General features: G+C 48.7%; 1 protein-coding gene across 1 annotated transcript in view; it reads left to right on the top strand.

The window, feature by feature from the left end:
* The window catches only part of INTS7 (integrator complex subunit 7), a 75,600-nt gene that overhangs the window by 44,169 nt on the left and 14,010 nt on the right, over positions 1–17,421 (top strand). The window contains exon 17 of the mRNA XM_044288809.1: positions 3,859–3,991. Within this exon, the coding sequence (XP_044144744.1) occupies positions 3,859–3,991 (133 nt within the window). The remainder of the gene's footprint in view (positions 1–3,858; positions 3,992–17,421) is intronic.

Here is a 17,421-nt window from a genome sequence, read left to right as displayed (position 1 = left end):
CTCTGGTGCTCGTTTGTTCGGAACCCGTTTGGATGAAATCATCTCGGAAGCCACGGGGGGGAAGAGTACTCATCTTCCCCAATCCAAAGCTAGGAGCTCCACTCGTGGTCGTCCCTCGTTCCCCCGTTTCAGGTCTTCTCGTAGGGCTTCCGCTCCTCGCTCCGCTTCTGGTCCGTCCACTAATCCTGTCCAGGACAGGCGTAAGAAACCCTTTTTTCGGACCCAGCCCTCCTGGCACAAATCTCAACCTGCTCGCGCTCCCGCGACCAAGCAGCCCCCCGCCTGAAGGTGCGCCCCCACCCACCCGGGTGGGGGGACGTCTCCTCCTGTTCAGGGACTTCTGGCAGGCGCACGTCTCCGACGCCTGGGCTCTCGAGGTTGTGTCTTCCGGATACAAACTCGAGCTTGCGTCCCTTCCCCCAGTTCGGTTCTTTCGCTCTCGGGTTCCCCGGGATTCCCGAGGGGCGGCCGATTTCTTTGCTGCCGTTCAGATTCTTCTAGACAAAGGGGTCATCATCCCGGTTCCCATGAGAGACAGGTTCAAGGGGTTCTATTCGAACCTTTTTGTGGTCCCCAAGAAGGAGGGTTCGGTGCGACCCATTCTGGATCTGAAACGACTGAACCGCTTCCTTCGTCTTCAGCGGTTCCGGATGGAGTCGCTCAGGTCGGTGGTGGCCTCTCTGGAACAGGGGGAGTTCCTGGCCTCCATCGACATCCAGGACGCCTATCTTCACATTCCAATCGCACGGTGTCATCAGTGCTTTCTGCGTTTTGCAGTGGGGTCCGAACACTACCAGTTCGTTGCCCTTCCCTTCGGGCTGGCGACGGCCCCTCGTGTTTTCACGAAGATCCTGGCCCCGGTCCTCGCCTTACTTCGTTCCAGGGGAGTTTTTCTGCTTCCATATCTGGACGATCTCCTGATCAAGGCGCCTTCTCTGTCACTGACTTCAGCCAGCGTGGATCTCTCGCTGCAGACCTTGCGCCAGTTTGGTTGGGTTATCAACCTACCCAAATCCTCTCTGGTTCCCTCCCGGCAATTGGTCTTTCTGGGGATGCTGCTGGATACCGATTCAGCGGTGGTTCGTCTTCCGTTGGAGAAGCGCCTGCTCCTCCATCGGTCGGTTCGGAGCCTTCTGTCCCACCGCCGTCCTTCTTTCCGGTTCAGCATGCGGGTCCTGGGTCAGATGGTGTCCTGCTTCGAGGCGATTCCTTACGCGCAGTACCACTCCCGCACCTTTCAGACGGCCATTCTGTCCGCTTGGGACAAGTCCCAGGAGAGTCTGGATCGGCATTTTCCCCTTTCCCCCCAGGTTCGTTCCTCTCTCCTCTGGTGGCTGCGGACCCCTCTTCAGGGGAAGTCCTTCCTGCCAATGACTTGGCTGGTGATTACCACCGATGCCAGTCTGCGGGGGTGGGGGGGAGTGTTTCCTCCCCGGTCCGTCCAGGGCACTTGGTCTCCGTCGGAGTCCAGACTGCCGATCAATGTTCTGGAGCTGAGAGCCATTCTTTTCTCGCTCCGACGCTGGACTTCGTTGCTGCAGGGTCGCCCTGTTCGGGTCCAGTCGGACAATGCCACGGCTGTGGCGTACATAAATCACCAGGGGGGCACTCGCAGCGCGGCGGCGATGAGGGAAGTGTCTCTGATCCTTCGCTGGGCGGAGGTTCATGTTCCGGCCCTTTCGGCCGTATACATTCCGGGGGTGGACAATTGGGCGGCGGATTTCCTCAGTCGGACGACGATCGACCCGGGGGAGTGGTCTCTGCACCCCGACGTCTTCGAGTCTCTTTGTCTCCGTTGGGGTCGTCCGGACGTGGATCTCATGGCCTCCAGATTCAACTACAAACTTCCCATCTACGTGGCCAGGGCCAAAGATCCGGACGCTTACGGCGCGGACGCGCTCGTCCTCCCCTGGACGGAGTTTTCGCTCCTCTACGTGTTTCCGCCCCTGCCTCTTCTTCCGCGGGTCCTTCGGAAGATTGCGGCGGAGGGCACGCCAGCTATCCTGATCGCCCCGGACTGGCCGCGTCGTCCGTGGTACGCCGACCTTATGTTGCTTCTGGCAGACGCTCCCTTGCCTCTGCCTCTCAGAGAGGACCTCCTCTCTCAGGGGCCGATCTTCCACCAGCATTTAGGGTCGCTACGTTTGACGGCGTGGCTATTGAAACCGCGGTCCTGACGCGGCGGGGGTTTTCGGCTGACGTGGTCCGTACCATGATTCGTGCACGTAAACCGGCCTCGGCCAGGATTTATTATCGTACCTGGCGGGCCTATTTGGTTTTCTGTGAGGCCTTGGGGACTCCCCCTCTGAGGTTTTCCCTTCCTATGGTTTTATCCTTTTTGCAGTCTGGTCTGGCTCTGGGCTTGGGTCTCAGTACCCTGAAGGGTCAGATTTCGGCTCTTTCGGTCCTTTTTCAGCGTCCGCTGGCTCCGCTCGGTCCGGTTAAGACCTTTCTTCAGGGGGTTGCTCACTGTGCTCCCCCCTATCGCCCTCCTGTTCCTGCTTGGGATCTCAACATTGTGTTGGCGGCTCTCCAATCTTCCCCTTTCGAGCCTCTGCGCAAGGTTTCCCCTCGCTTGTTGTCTTGCAAGGTTTTCTTTCTCGTCGCTATCACGTCCCTTCGGCGTGTGTCTGAGTTGGCGGCTCTTTCTTGCGTGGAGCCCTTCTTGGTTTTTCACCAGGACAAGGTGGTTCTCCGTCCTGTTCCGGAATTTCTTCCGAAGGTGGTGTCCGCCTTTCACCTGAATGAGGATATTGTCCTTCCTTCTCTGTGTCCGGGCCCGTCGCATCCCCGGGAGCGGGAGCTTCACCGTCTGGATGTTGTTCGGGCTCTCAGGATCTACCTGGATGTGACCAGACCCTTTCGGCGTACGGATTCTCTGTTTGTGGTTCCGGAGGGTCCGCGCAGGGGACTGGCGGCGTCTAAGGTGGTTGTTGCCCGCTTTCTCAAGATGGCTATCATTGAGGCTTACCGTGCTCGGGGCAGGGATCCGCCCTTTGGTGTTACCGCTCATTCTACCAGAGCGGTCGGGGCTTCCTGGGCTCAGCGTAATCGTGCCTCGGCGGAACAGCTGTGCAAGGCGGCCACCTGGTCTTCTTTGCACACGTTCACCAAGTTTTACAGGGTGAACACTTATGCCTCGGCGGACGCTGCTTTGGGCCGCTTGGTCTTGCAGGCGGCGGTGCCTTGATGTTTACGGTGCCTGGTTCGCGTTTGATTGTGGTCCCTCCCTGTTTGTGGACTGCTTTTGAACGTCCCAAGAGTTCCTGTGTCCCCCAAGGAATTGGGCGAGAAAACGAGATTTTTGTATAACTTACCAGTAAAATCTCTTTCTCGCTCTTCCTTGGGGGACACAGCGCCCGCCCATTGTTTTTTTGTTGGCCTTCGGGTGTTTTTTTCTGGCTTGTTGGTATTGGTTTTTGGTTACTCCTTGCCTTTGTCTTGCACTACTTGGGCACATAACTGGAAGTCTCTCTCTCCAGGCTGAGGGTATAGCTGCTGGAGGAGGGGCTTAACAGTCTTTTACTTAGTGTCACGCCTCCTATGGAGATAAGCTATACCCAAGAGTTCCTGTGTCCCCCAAGGAAGAGCGAGAAAGAGATTTTACTGGTAAGTTATACAAAAATCTCGTTTTTTTACTTTTACAATTGGCATAAAGGTCTTTTCAAGTCTGGTGAGCCGTGGTCACTAGTGGATTGCAGCTAAGTACTCAAGAAGTCCCGCACTGCATTCCAGTGACATGAGTTGCTCATAATTGTAGTTAATAGGGGTGCCCCCTGCCTACTAGCCCTCTTTTAATACCTATAAATCCAAGAGATTTTCTGTCCTTTCAGTTCTTATAACTTTTTGCATTTGTAGTTTCCAGGAAAGCAGTTTCAGCGGGTCTTTACAAGCTGACAGTGAGTACGAGCGCAGGATGATGTCTGTCTTCAACCAGGTTCTGGAGGAGGTCGAGCTACTGAGCAGAAAGCATCAGCCGGTCTCATACCTGGTAAGAAGAGATTACATGTAATAGTGGCGCAGTACCGGACAATTTTTAGTGCTATTGATTGATGAGTTGACAGTTGTGAAATTGCTCTGAACGCAAAAATTAGATTTTTGTACTTACCGTAAAATCCCTTTCTCGTTCAGTTCATTGGGGGACACAGCACCATAGGTATATGCCCAGCTACCACTAGGAGGCGACCCTAGATATCAAAAAGGTTGGCTCCGCCCAGGTGGGCTATACCCTCTCCACAGCCACTAGGCTAATCAGTTTGTACCAATAGCAGTAGGAGAGAGAAACAAAAGCCAAGAACCAACATGTCCTGGACCGGGGAATGAAACGAAAACAGCAGCCCGGTGACAAGAAGAGAAATTAAAACAAGGGGTGGGATTGTGTCCCCCAATGAATTGAACGAGAAAGGAATTCTACGGTAAGTACAAAAATCCAATTTTCTCATTAATGCCATTGGGGGGGACACAGCACCATGGGACGTCCCAAAGCAGTCCCCGAGGGTGGGAAGGAAATCTCATGCAAAAAGTTGGATGCACAGGTGCAGGAGAACCACGTGACCCAACAGAACCAGGAGAGGCCATAGCATGAAATGGTTCCAAAGAAAAGGAAAAATATGGGAGACCGTCAGGATCCCAAGGACAAGTGCCTGGGAAACAAGGCCTGCAAGAAGGAACAAGGTAAACACCCAGCTCCAGCCAAGGTGGGAAAAATAAAGCGCTAGAGGATAGGGAGCAGGGTTGGATGTCCTGCACTAGGAGCAAGAAATGAACAAGTGTGCACTAAAGAGCCCGAGTAAGCATCTGTAAGAACCAGGGCTCTCCCTGAAGAAACAGGAGAGCAGCACAGCAACGTCTGTTGATAAAGACCTAGCGCTCTGCATATAGAATGATGGAGAATCCATAAGAGGACAGACCCAAAAAGAAAAAATTGACTATGAGGGTGCCTGGCAGGAGAGAAAATGTTTGGAAAAAGGACGGAAGCAGTCCTTAACCGAGGGAAAAAAACTTTCTGGAAACAGGCTAAAAGACCCTGTGGACCACCCCTCTGCAAAAGGAAGGCGATTCAGAAGGCCTGGAAGCAAAGGGACCCGACCAGTAAGAAGACCCAGCAAGGGAAAACTCTAAATTGTCTCAGACTAAAAACAACGCCTGTCTGTGGCCAACCCATGTAAAGGCCAGGGTAGAGGGGTAACAAGGAAGCACTGGAGGCTAAACGATTGAGAGAAATGGTAGCAAGGACTCACCATGGGAAGGGAGCAAGCCTCCTTCCACAGCAAGGCAGGTGGGAAAAGAGAAACGCCTTATGAGAAGGTGGAAACTCCATCCTGCTAGAGAAAGCAGCCAACCCCTGGGGGAGGAGGGGGGGGGGCTAGGTAATGGCCAGGAGAAGGGAACGTAAAGACCTGCTTCCAATAAAAAGGAGGCCAGGATCAAGCCTCTGAAAAACTAACAAAATATTGCTGAGAAATGTAAGACCGGAGATATCCCTGGCCACATGAAGTCTCAGGGAAAAGGAAACCAGTAGCAGGCCCTGGTGATACAAGCAGAGACACACTCGTCTGAGAGATATTGGAGTAGAAGGGAGAGGACTCCAAACAGCTTAAGGAGGAACAGTTCTCAAAATGAAGGAAAGCTCCATCTCGAAACTGACCAATACGATGTAAATTGCAAACCGCAGCAATAAACTTCCAGATATCAGGTACTTGACCTGGAGGAACAGGAAGAGAGGTTAGAATCTCAAGAGGGCAACAAGCCAATGGGGACCCAGGAGGGAAAAGAACCAAACCGGGCCCAAAGAAGCAGCTGTCATACAGAGCATGTGCGGTCAGAGATGTCTTGAGTAGCTTCCCCAGAGGGAATCGGCCAGCGACATGGTCAAAGAATCATTGGGGCAGGGACTCCAAGCAGAATTACCCAGTCAGAGGCTCAAGAAGGGTCCACAGAACTGGACCACCTGAGGACAATAGCCAGAATATCAAAGAAAAATGAAATGTATCCACCCTAGTGGAAAAAACATTGGCCATGGTTAACCAACCCTCCCAAGAAGCAGGCTGTATTACACTGCCCCAGAAGGGGGCAAGTACAGCACCCTGGATATTGTAAAAGAATTGCCAGAAATTCATATGTCGGAAAGGATTCAGAAGTCGCCAGGGAAAGCCGGGAGAGACTACACTGACATGTAGAAACCAGCTACCAGCAGAGCACAATGAAACCCCCAAGGAAGGGAAGAAACTGACAGGTGCAGACAACGGCAAGGCCCAAGGGAACAGCACTTCTGTCATGTAACACAACTAATCAGAGAGCATAAGGGCGTACCAGAACACCCGGACCATGGGAGAACCACGGGACCATATCCGATACCAGAGCGAGCAGCGGAGAATTCCACCCACCAAGTAGGTGTGTGGCACTCACTAGTCCTGTCACAGCCATATCAGAGAGGACGTCCAGCGATGACCCGAAATCTGCAGTAGCGGCTGGTGTTCGCAATGCTTCGTACCCCTTGCAGGACAGAACATCCAGTGGTTATCCAGGCACTCTGCCAGGACTGGGCCATGTAACTCTGTGAAAAAAACAAAGCAAGAGGCAGTAACAACAACGCGAGTACTCCATATTAAAATGGAGTAACGTGGCTGTGCGGAATACAGTAGCACTTTATAGGGTTGACAAAGAACGAACTTGGCATGACAGCCAACAACCTGCCCATGGTGGAGGGAGTGTGGTTGTCTAGTGCATAACAGGACTGAGAAGTCTTGTTAAATAGTGCGTCAAGCAGTAAAGTAAAAATCATGCCTGGTACAGGGACAGTCAGACTGAACAGGCCAGCCATATACTGGATCTAACAATTGCAACTCTACTCCGCCCAGGAAGGGGGTAGAACATATGGTTACCAGGTACCTACTACAACCAGGATGGTATGTTGTAGACAGCTCCTTGAGATAGTATGAATACACCGCCGAGAACGACAGTAATGGGGTAGTAGATGCATGCCATGACCAGAAAAGAGTTGTGAATACAGCATCTGGGGATGGAATCATGACTCCGCAGGAAGGGGTGCAACATGATTGCCTAGCACAGATTAGAGCCAGGGAAGGGAGGGAAACACCCAGTAATGCAGGAGCCGTATGGGCAACAGACTGTACCAATAGGGCACAGCACTTGGAGATACTACAAATACTCTGCCTATAATAGTAGTAATCTGGCTGCGTGGTGCACAATATAATGAGTGGAAACATAGCTACTGCATCTGGAAATGCTACAGTATTTGGAAAATACGGCTATGTAGTGCAGACTTAAAACCAGACAGGTTTAATGGGCACCGCATTTGAAGATGGCATTTATACTTCGCCTGGTAAGGGAGAAATAGGGCTGCATGGTGCACCGTAGAACCAGACGGGTGTAATGACTACAGCATCTGGAGATGGTACAGGTACTCTACCTATGAAGGGGGCAATATGGCTGCTTGGTGCACACTAGAACCAGCCAGGTGCAGTGGCTACGGCTATTGAAGATGGCATGTATACCTCGCCTGGAGAGGGAGAAATACGGCTGCATGGTGCACTGTAATGGCTACATCTGGAGATGGTACAGACACTCACTCTGGTGAACCAACGGTCCCCTGCAATATGGTAGCGCCAGAATAGTTGCATTGGGTACAGCGTCTGGTGGAAACACTCTCTGACTAGGAGGGTGTGTTGAATATAGCCCCTGGTATAGTGAAATTACTCCAGCTAAACATGGGAACCAGGAAAGTCTGCCGGGTACAGCATTTGGCAGTGGTACAAGTACCCCCCCCGTTAAGGGGAATGCGTACGTACCTGGGACACCACATAGGTGTGCCGGCATGCTTAACACGTGGCGGACTGACTTACCTGTGTGCAGCCAGGGGAGTGCCATCTGAAAATCCACTAGAGGGGATACCAACCCTGGAGAGGAGAGGTTCCTCAGTGGACATTTTTGTTTTTGACCACCCAGAGAGGATCTGTATGGTGGAAGACCACCTGATGCTCTGTTCAGAGAGAGAATCGTTGCAGAGGTGTCCCCCGAGGCAGCGGATGGTCCGGCAGGGAAGGATTCGTCACCAGCCTCAGACCTGTCCTGGGACCCGAGGATGCCTAGGAGGAGTGGGACATAGTTGTGACAACCCAAGGTCGTTTACGAGAACTAGTGTCTGAACGTTAGCGTTCCCCATCCGCAGAGGGGTCCTTAGAAGGGCAGAGGTTGCAACAATTTGGACAGGCAAGCGGTCCAGCGACTCAACCATGGCAAACCTTTATCGTAACGGATGCATGTAAATATATGGCAACCCCTGAGGGGGGCTGGGAATGGGAGTCCTCTGGAAGAGGACATGAGGGCTGAGAGGGAGCCTTAAAGAGAGCAGCCAGCCAGAGGCTGTCCTACTGGATCCCATGTGCCGAGTCCCCAAAGAGGTGCTGCTGCAGAATCGTGCAAGGAGGTTGACAGAGAGAATGGACCCCCCCTGCTGGCAATATAGAGGCTCTTTCTTCTAGAACAGAAGTTATGTGAAAACTAGCACCAACAGGGTTAAAGCCCATGCTTGGCTGACATAGGAGGAGGGAGAACCCCTCCCAGAAGCCGAGAGAAGTGGGGACGGGCCACGCAAAAGCGAGGGAAGGGGGGCGGCGGAGAACGTGGCCTAGGTGTGAAAAAAGCCGGGGCCTCGATTAATGAGGTGGCCGGAAAAGGAGTGCCTCTGGAACGAAAAAAAAGGGTGTTGGGGGCTCGAGAGGAGGAGCGACACTCGGGGAGGGAAGAAACGAGGCAAAAGGAGCACATGGGGCCTGAGGACAGGCCAGAGAAGATGCGGCCTAGTCCTGGCAGAAGCCGGGGACTAAAGTAGCTGTGTACCCACTACCCAAAGAGGTGAGGGAAGAGCCGGGAGAGGTATGGGTGGCCAGGGAGGAGAAGGATACCCAAGGGGGAAGGAGGAACTACCCAGGTCCCTCTAATAGAATGAATCCCATCCCCTGGCCAGAAAAAAAGGGGGGGGGCTAACCCCGGGGACCTCCCTGGGGCAGAGACACAGGGGAGATACTTACCATCCAGCGTCTTCAGGCGCCGCAGGGTCACCCCTTCAGCAAACTCAACACTTGCGTGGGATTGCCGGCATGCCACTGCAGATGCAGTAATGGGGGACTGGGTGACCGGCGAGGTACTCAGAGTACGTGCCTGCAGGGGGTGCAACTAAAGTGGATACCCACGATGGAGCCCCATCCTGCAGCAGGTCGAAACCTGCAGAAGAATCGAAAAAAGAATAAAATAAAAAATAAAAAGCAGCAAGACCTGCAAGAAAACAGAGCAGGTCATGTCTGCCTCCTACGGATACTAGACTAAAACTAATTAGCCTAGTGGCTGTGGAGAGGGTAGAGCCCACCTGGGCGGAGCCATTCTTTTGATTATCTTGTATCGCCTCCTAGTGGTAGCTGGGCATATACCCATGGTGCTGTGTCCCCAATGACATTAACGAGAAAGATAAATGTACATCCACGAGGGTTGCGTTTGCTGCGGATATCCTACATCCACACAGAAAATTCAATGGTGGTAGCCATAGGAGGGCTTGTTTCTTGCAGCATGGGTTTCAGTTTGTATTCGTACTGTCTGGCTGTGTAATACATTTTGACTATTTTTATACTTCCTTGTAGGGATTGACCGATATAGATTTTTTTATAGAGCCGATAACGATAATCTGTGAACTTTTAGGCCGATAGCCAATAATTTATACCGATATTTTATATCTTATAATATATATTATATTAGTTGGTAGTCACTGAGGTGGTGGAAATTTGCATTTGGCACTAGTATATTATAAATGTAAATTATAAATTAATAAAGCCCTTAGTTGATAGTCAATTTATAATATACTAGTGCCAAATGGCAATTTCATTTCAATTTCAATGGTCAGTATAGACCTAGAATCCCTTTGGGGGTCTCTAACTAATGTTAAAATTAATGTTTTATTGATATGTATTAAAAGAAGATTATACTTCACATACACAAGAAAAGTAGGAGTTTGTAAAATTATCAGTGTCTGATGGCAAGTGAGCTGAATCCTCCTTATGGTGACTGCCACGGTCACTAATTAAATATGTCAGTTCACGGACAACTAGGTGGTGGGTGTGTTAATGGGAGTCGTGTTTGTGTTTGCCACATATGTCACACTTATATCCAGGTAGGCAGTACGGGTCTCATCCACCCGTCTGTCACAACCATTTAAGAGATACTCAATTGCTATTTTGCAACGGTCTCCAGCCAAGGTGCGCCACTTGCAACAAGCGTGCACTCCTGTCTGGGCCCACAGTCTCTATTCCCTGTCAGGGATAGACGTGCTGCAACATTGTTGCCGCGTCTCGCCACTATCTGCACTAGAATTGGTCCTAAGCCCACCCTCGCTGAGGGCCTGCCTCTATTACTAATGATAGAGGTCTCGCAGTGGCCTATTCCCTCAGTCTTAAAACACTCCTTATACACTAGCTGTCCCTCGTCCTAACTTTGTCCGATCCTCACTGCCATACACTGTCTAAAACCTAAACCACGCTATACCACCCCTCCCAACATGTTTCGCCACAACAAGTGGCTTCGTCAGGGGAAATGGGGTATATATGCGCGCGTGCCAGTCATGCCCCCGCTATATACTGTATAGTATCCCGCCCCCCCTGTCAAGCGCGGCCACTCACAACTCGATGCCGCCAATCAGGAGTCCCAAAGTAACCAGGGAAGTCTGATGACGCATATCCTGTGCGCGTCCCTGCTCCTACTTCACTGGGACACGCCGGTAAACAGACGACTCTGCCGTTTCATTGGTCCGTCCGGTCTCATCTGCAGGCTTGTCATTGTGGTAAATATACGCCCCTCTGCCTCCGAGACTCCCGACCCATCGCGCTGTCTATTAACCCCTTCAGGGTTACCAGTATCTGGGATGTAGAATAGATAGCAATAGATCGAGTGACAAGGACGTTCTCTATCCCTCAATAAAATCTCTTTAAAAGGAGAGATATCGATGTCAGCCAGTCTGCCTCCAAGGTTCCCGTCCAGTCACACTGTTTATTAACCCCTTCGGGGTCACCAGTGTCGGGGTCACCAGTGTCTGGGTGTAGAGTGTGTAACAGTAACTAGAGTGCCAATTTCCACACCATCCCCCCTTCCCCCCTCCTTACTGACTTTATTAACACCTCAGACCTCAGCTCAGCCCTTTGTTAACCCCATCAGACCTCAGCTCAGCCCTTTGTTAACCCCTATCAGACCTTAGCTCAGCCCTTTGTTAACCCCTATCAGACCTCAGCTCAGCCCTTTGTTAACCCCTATCAGACCTCAGCTCAGCCCTTTGTTAACCCCTATCAGACCTCAGGCCAGACCTTTTGTTAACCCCTATCAGACCTCAGATGAAATAAAAAAAAACTTCTCACCTCTCCTGCGAGACGGCTCGCTCCCCTGTCTTATCCGGCCCGCGTGTAGCGTCGGGTCATATGCGCGCACTACGTCCTGACGCTCTACGGGGTCAGGACAGTGCAGCACGGGTCCCATCAAAGAAGACCAGGGAGAGTGAGTATCGGAAGCACTTGCTGCGCTTGTTCCCCGCTCCCGGCACCCGATGCATACTAGTGTGCGCTTTATACGCATTATCGGTACATCATTAAAGGGGTATTTCAGGATTTCTAACATTGACGGCATCAATATCAGATTGTCAGGGACCCAACACTCTGCACCCCCGCCGATCATCTGTTCCAGAGTATCTCTGGTGTTGGAACTACACAGCTGTCTACTGTTGGCACAACTGAAGGGAGTGGGATCTGCGTGCAATTACCAGCTCTGTCCGCTACACAATGGACAGAGCCATGTAGTTCCGCTGCCAACTTCCAGTGCCAGAGCTGTTAAGGTAACAGCAGATCATTCTGCGTGTTGGATCACCCATCAAGTATTGATACTTATCCTGAGGTTAAGCCATTAATATTTATTTCCCGGAATACCCCTTTAAATAGACAGCACAGTGTATGATCGGAGCATTGGGGGTACTTTGATGCAGTTTGTTTAAATGAAAGGGTGCTTGGCTTAGGCATGCTCATATAAATTACTGCCATTTGACATTGACTGTGGCTTAAGCCGTGGTTGTTGGAAATGTGTTATTGGGGTATCGCTGCACACCTGTGTTTTTTAATGCCCTTGCTTTTCCCTGCTGTAATGCAGTTAAACCGTGAAAGGGTGGCCTGCTTCAGTTTTAAAGGTACATGACATAAACTTGTGGGTGTGGGGAAACTGAAAAAAATATAATTCATCCATACATATATGATGATTATAAATAAAGGTAAGACCTCTTTGTTCTGAGCAGTTTTATGATAAAATTACTAATTGCATACAGTCATGTTCTGTTTAAGCCAGCACATTGTGTAGGTATGATATCAGTCTCCCCCGACGAACCCCATAAAAATATACACCCGGCCTGGCCAAGCATGCATGTTTATTCAATTTGGAATATGGCTATACAGTAATTGCCTGCCCGCAGAACAAAAAATATTGGGTATGTTGAAATCCAAAGCGTTCGGTCCTCGCTTACCTCCCATATCTGGCACTGGGACCCAAGCAGGAAGCCGCCATACACATTGTCGGCGAAACTAGCCAGCATGAACAAAATGTGTGTGCAGCCTTATAATGTACCGGTATGCCTGCCTGCTATTATAGTACTGTAATGTCATAATGTGGCCACTGGATGGCACTGTTCACTTTACCTTTGAGCATTTTGCATTATGGTATTTCCTTTGTCCTCAAATCAAAACTAAGAGGGGTGCAGTGAGAGGAAGACTGGAGGAAATGCCTTCCAGCTAAACGCCCCGTAACAGTGACGTTTTTTTCCGTCTTTAATTCCTCTAAAAACAAGGCAACTTTGCTTACAGTTTTGATTAAAAATGACCTACCATTCTGAGCGCACAGCTGCTGTGCAGACCTATGTGTAGTCTGGTCTTGCATCTTACACCCCTCCATGTATCCCCTATTTCCCACCGATATAACAAATGTCTGTTCAGGAGAAGTAGGTGACAAATTAAATGGAGTAGGACTGCACAGGGCTTGTCGTCTGACACCATGAAGGCACACAGGTCTGCACAGCAGCTGTCGGCACAAAATGTAGGACATTTTTATGGAGGCTAATTGCAAAGTTGCTTCTTTTCTCATTGTACATACATTGGGCAAACATTGGGTTGTAAAGGTGTACATAAGCCAACTATAGAAAATTTAAAGGGTTTAACCAAGTTCCCCCCCCCCCCATATGCCCAGGCACCTCACAGAGGTTGTACTTACCTCGCTCCCCAGCAGCCGTATCGTTCCTGATGCCGCCACAGCCACTGTTGCATCTCTCCCATCGCGTGCATGAAAACATTGCACGGGGTGGGGGGCCCGGGGTGATGACCTTTTCACTGCCTGGCCCTATCAAAGTGCAGAGGACACAACGTTTGCAGAGAGAGCAGGATCTCTAGGTGTAATGGTAACGCCGCCGTTGCTCCTAGAGGCTCATTTGCATATAAGAAAACGTAATTTTTCTCAGCAGTGCAGGCACATATGAACATGGGGCCTACACAGATGCCTTCAGCTGCCAGGTGCCCATGTAACAGGTCAGCCAGTGTCATAGGTACAAATCTGCTGACAGACCCACAGGAGCTTTTCTGCTCTTCAGAAGCCACGTAGAGGCAGGCAGTGCTTCTATCATGCTCAGGAGCTCAAAGGGGTTATCTAAGACCTATAATGCCCCCCTTCCCCATATGCCCAGGCCCCTCACAGAGGTTGTACTTACCTCGCTCCCTGGCTTTTGCTGCATCTCCCCATCGCACGGATCAAAATATCCAGCGATAAGGAAGGGGGGCGGGGGGGTTGGGAGGCAATAGCAGGCCGCGACGGTAACAAGCCTCCCTAGCATCGCGGGTGATGCCCTGAATTTTAAGTTAGGTGAAAGTGAGACCCCTAGTGGCCATGACGTTACAGCTTTTTTTCTGGAAGACGCAGGCAGATTTTTTTAAATGAAGCGATTGTGTGAAGGTACAGTGATTCTTTAAGATAACATTTGCCATTTCACCCTTTAAAAACTGCCAATATTGTTTTTCCGGCAGCTGTTCACAGGACTTCTTCTTCTGATGCTCTGTCTTCTTACAGTGCTGCTTCAGTGCAGTGCTTTGCACCGTAGAATCCTGATGCCCAGGCTGTTGTGCAGAGCCTTGGGCACCAGGCATTAATTCTAGCCTAATTGAGTTGGTCTCTGATCACCTAATGTCTTATATGCAGCAATCAATAGTGAATGCTGCTTTTATGGTATTTGACAGAGGGAGGGGGCTGCCATAAGCATCTGGCTAATACTTTGCCTGCCAGTGTCACATTGACAGGCAATAATGTGCTGAATGATGTATTTCAAAGGATTATAGAAGCAATCAAAAAAAGTATAATGACGTGAAAAAAAAGTGAAAAAAAGGGTACATTTACCTGGTTTCTTGCATTTCTTCCTCCTCCAGTTTTATAACTCAGTCCATAAGGCCTTTACATTTAAGTGAATTGCAGATGTGTGCTGTCCATGGTCTCAGCAGACCACACACGTCTCCATTGACTTTAATGTGTGTGTTCATTCACACATCAGTGGTTTTCCACAGATCATGTCCGTAGTGACAACACGGAAGCTTGCCCTATTTTTGTCTGTAATTATGGATCCCTCACACACAATATAGTCTATGGTCCACACAAGGGACGGCATCCATGTTTTGGTCCGTGGTTTTCATCGATCTTTGGAACGAGATGCAACCACTGACGGATGAACCACTGACCATCTTGTCACGGGTGTCATCACAGACGTGTGAATGAGGCCTAAATTATATGATGTAACAGCCCCCCCTTCCCTAACACAACACATCATATGGTTACCTCGATAAAAAATATTGTAATTGTGGTAAAAATTTAAATAACTTTTTTTCCTATGGATAGGAGATAACAAACGGAATACCCCTTTAATTAAACGTTTTTTTAATACATTATACTGTATGTGCCCCAAAATGGTTCCTATATAAACTGCAACTCGACCCTCAAAATTTAAGGCCTCATACATCTGCATTAAAGAAAAATAAAATTCCCACGCTGGAACACAGGGGGGCCTTAATGACTGGCCTCAGCGGTGACGTATCTACAAGCAGCAGATCACTGCCAGGTCACTGCCAGCGACATATCATTGCTGAGGAGCACGTCACCCTGTTTTTTAAATGTATTAAAACAGGGATGCCCAACCGGCGGCTCTCCAGCTGTTGTAAAACTACAACTCCCACCATGCCCTGCTGTAGGCTGTCTGTCCGGGCATGCTGGGAGTTGTAGTTTTGACGCAGGTTGGGCACCAATGTTTTAAAACAAAAGAAGAACTGTGCAAATGTGGTATCGCCATAATCATACTGACCTGGAGAATGAAGGTCATGGGTCAGTTTTACCACATAGGGAGCGCTGTATAAAAAAAAAATATATATAGAACTGTTGTGGACGTTTTTCCAGTTCCACCCCATTTGGAATTTTCCAGCTTCCCACTACAGTGTATGTTATATTAAGTGGTGCCATTAGAAAGTAAAAAAAAAAAAAAAAACGTCATACAGCTTTTTAACCCCTTAAGGACCAGGCTCATTTTCACCTTAAGGACCAGGCCATTTTTTGCAAATCTGACCAGTGTCACTTTAAGTGCTGATAACTTTAAAACGCTTTTACTTATCCAGGCCATTCTGAGATTGTTTTTTCGTCACATATTGTACTTCATGACACTGGTAAAATAAAGTCAAAAAAATAAAATTTTTTGCATAATAAAATACCTAATTTACCCAAAATTTTGAAAAATTGGCAAATTTCAAAGTTTCAGTTTCTCTACTTCTGTAATACCCCCAAAAATTGTGCTGACTTTACTTTCCCCTATATGTCTACTTCATGTTTGAATTATTTTGGGAATGATATTTTATTTTTGGGGATGTTACAAGGCTTAGAAGTTTAGAAGCAAATCTTGAAATTTTTCAGAAATTTACAAAAACCCAATTTTTAGGGACCACTACAGCTCTGAAGTCACTTTGCGAGGCTTACATAATAGAAACCGCCCAAAAATGACCCCATTCTATAAACTACACCCCTCAAGGTATTCAAAACTGATTTTACAAACTCTGTTAACCCTTTAGGTGTTGCACAAGAGTTATTGGCAAATGGGGATGAAATTTGAGAATTTCATTTTTTTGCCTAATTTTCCATTTTAACCCATTTTTCCCACTAACAAAGCAAGGGTTAACAGCCAAACAAGACTGTGTATCTTTATTGCCCTGACTCTGCCGTTTACAGAAACACCCCATATGTGGCCGTAAACTACTGTACGGCCACACAGCAGGTCGTAGAGTGAAAGGTACGCCGTATGGTTTTTGGAAGCCAGATTTTGCTAGACTGTTTTTTTTACACCATGTCCCATTTGAAGCCCCCCTGATGCACCCCTAGAGTAGAAACTCCATAAAAGTGACCCCATCTAAGAAACTACACCCCTCAAGGTATTCAAAACTGATTTTACAAACTTTGTTAACCCTTTAGGTGTTGCACAAGATTTAATGGAAAATAGAGATACAATTTTAAAATTTCACTTTTTTGGCAGATTTTCCATTTTAATATTTTTTTACAAAGCAAGGGTTAACAGCCAAACAAAACAAAACTCATTATTTATGGCCCTGATTCTGTAGTTTACAGAAACACCTCATATGTGGTTGTAAACTGCTGTACGGTCACACGGCAGGGCGCAGAAGGAAAGGAATGCCATACTGTTTTTGGAAGGCGGATTTTGCTGGACTGTTTTTTTGACACCATGTCCCATTTGAAGCCCCCCTGATGCACCCCTAGAGTAGAAACTCCAAAAAAGTGACCCCATTTTAGAAAGTACGGAATAGGGTGGCAGTATTGTTGGTACTAGTTCAGGGTAGATATGATTTTTGGTTGCTCTATATTACACTTTTTGTGCGGCAAGGTAACAAGAAATAGCTTTTTTGGCACGTTTTTTTTTTGTTATTTACAACATTCATCTGACAGGTTAGATCACGTGGTAATTTTATAGAGCAGGTTGTCACGGACGCAGCGATACCTAATATGTATACAATTTTTTTTATTTATGTAAGTTTTATACAATAACTTCATTTTTAAAACCAAAAAATTGTTTAGTGTCTCCATAGTCTGAGAGCCATAGTTTTTTCAGTTTTTGGGCGATTATCTTGAGTAGGGTCTAATTTTTTGCGGGATGAGATGACAGTTTGATTGGCACTATTTTGGGGTGCATATGACTTTTTGATCGCTTGCTATTACACTTTTTGTGACGTAAGATGGCAAAAAATTGCTTTTTTTACGGTGGTCACCTGAGGGGTTAGGTCATGTGATATTTATATAGAGCCG

The sequence above is a fragment of the Bufo gargarizans genome, chromosome 4 (assembly GCF_014858855.1).
Source record: "Bufo gargarizans isolate SCDJY-AF-19 chromosome 4, ASM1485885v1, whole genome shotgun sequence".
NCBI classification, from domain to species: Eukaryota; Metazoa; Chordata; class Amphibia; order Anura; family Bufonidae; genus Bufo; species Bufo gargarizans.
This window is presented reverse-complemented; position numbering and strand designations above follow the sequence as displayed.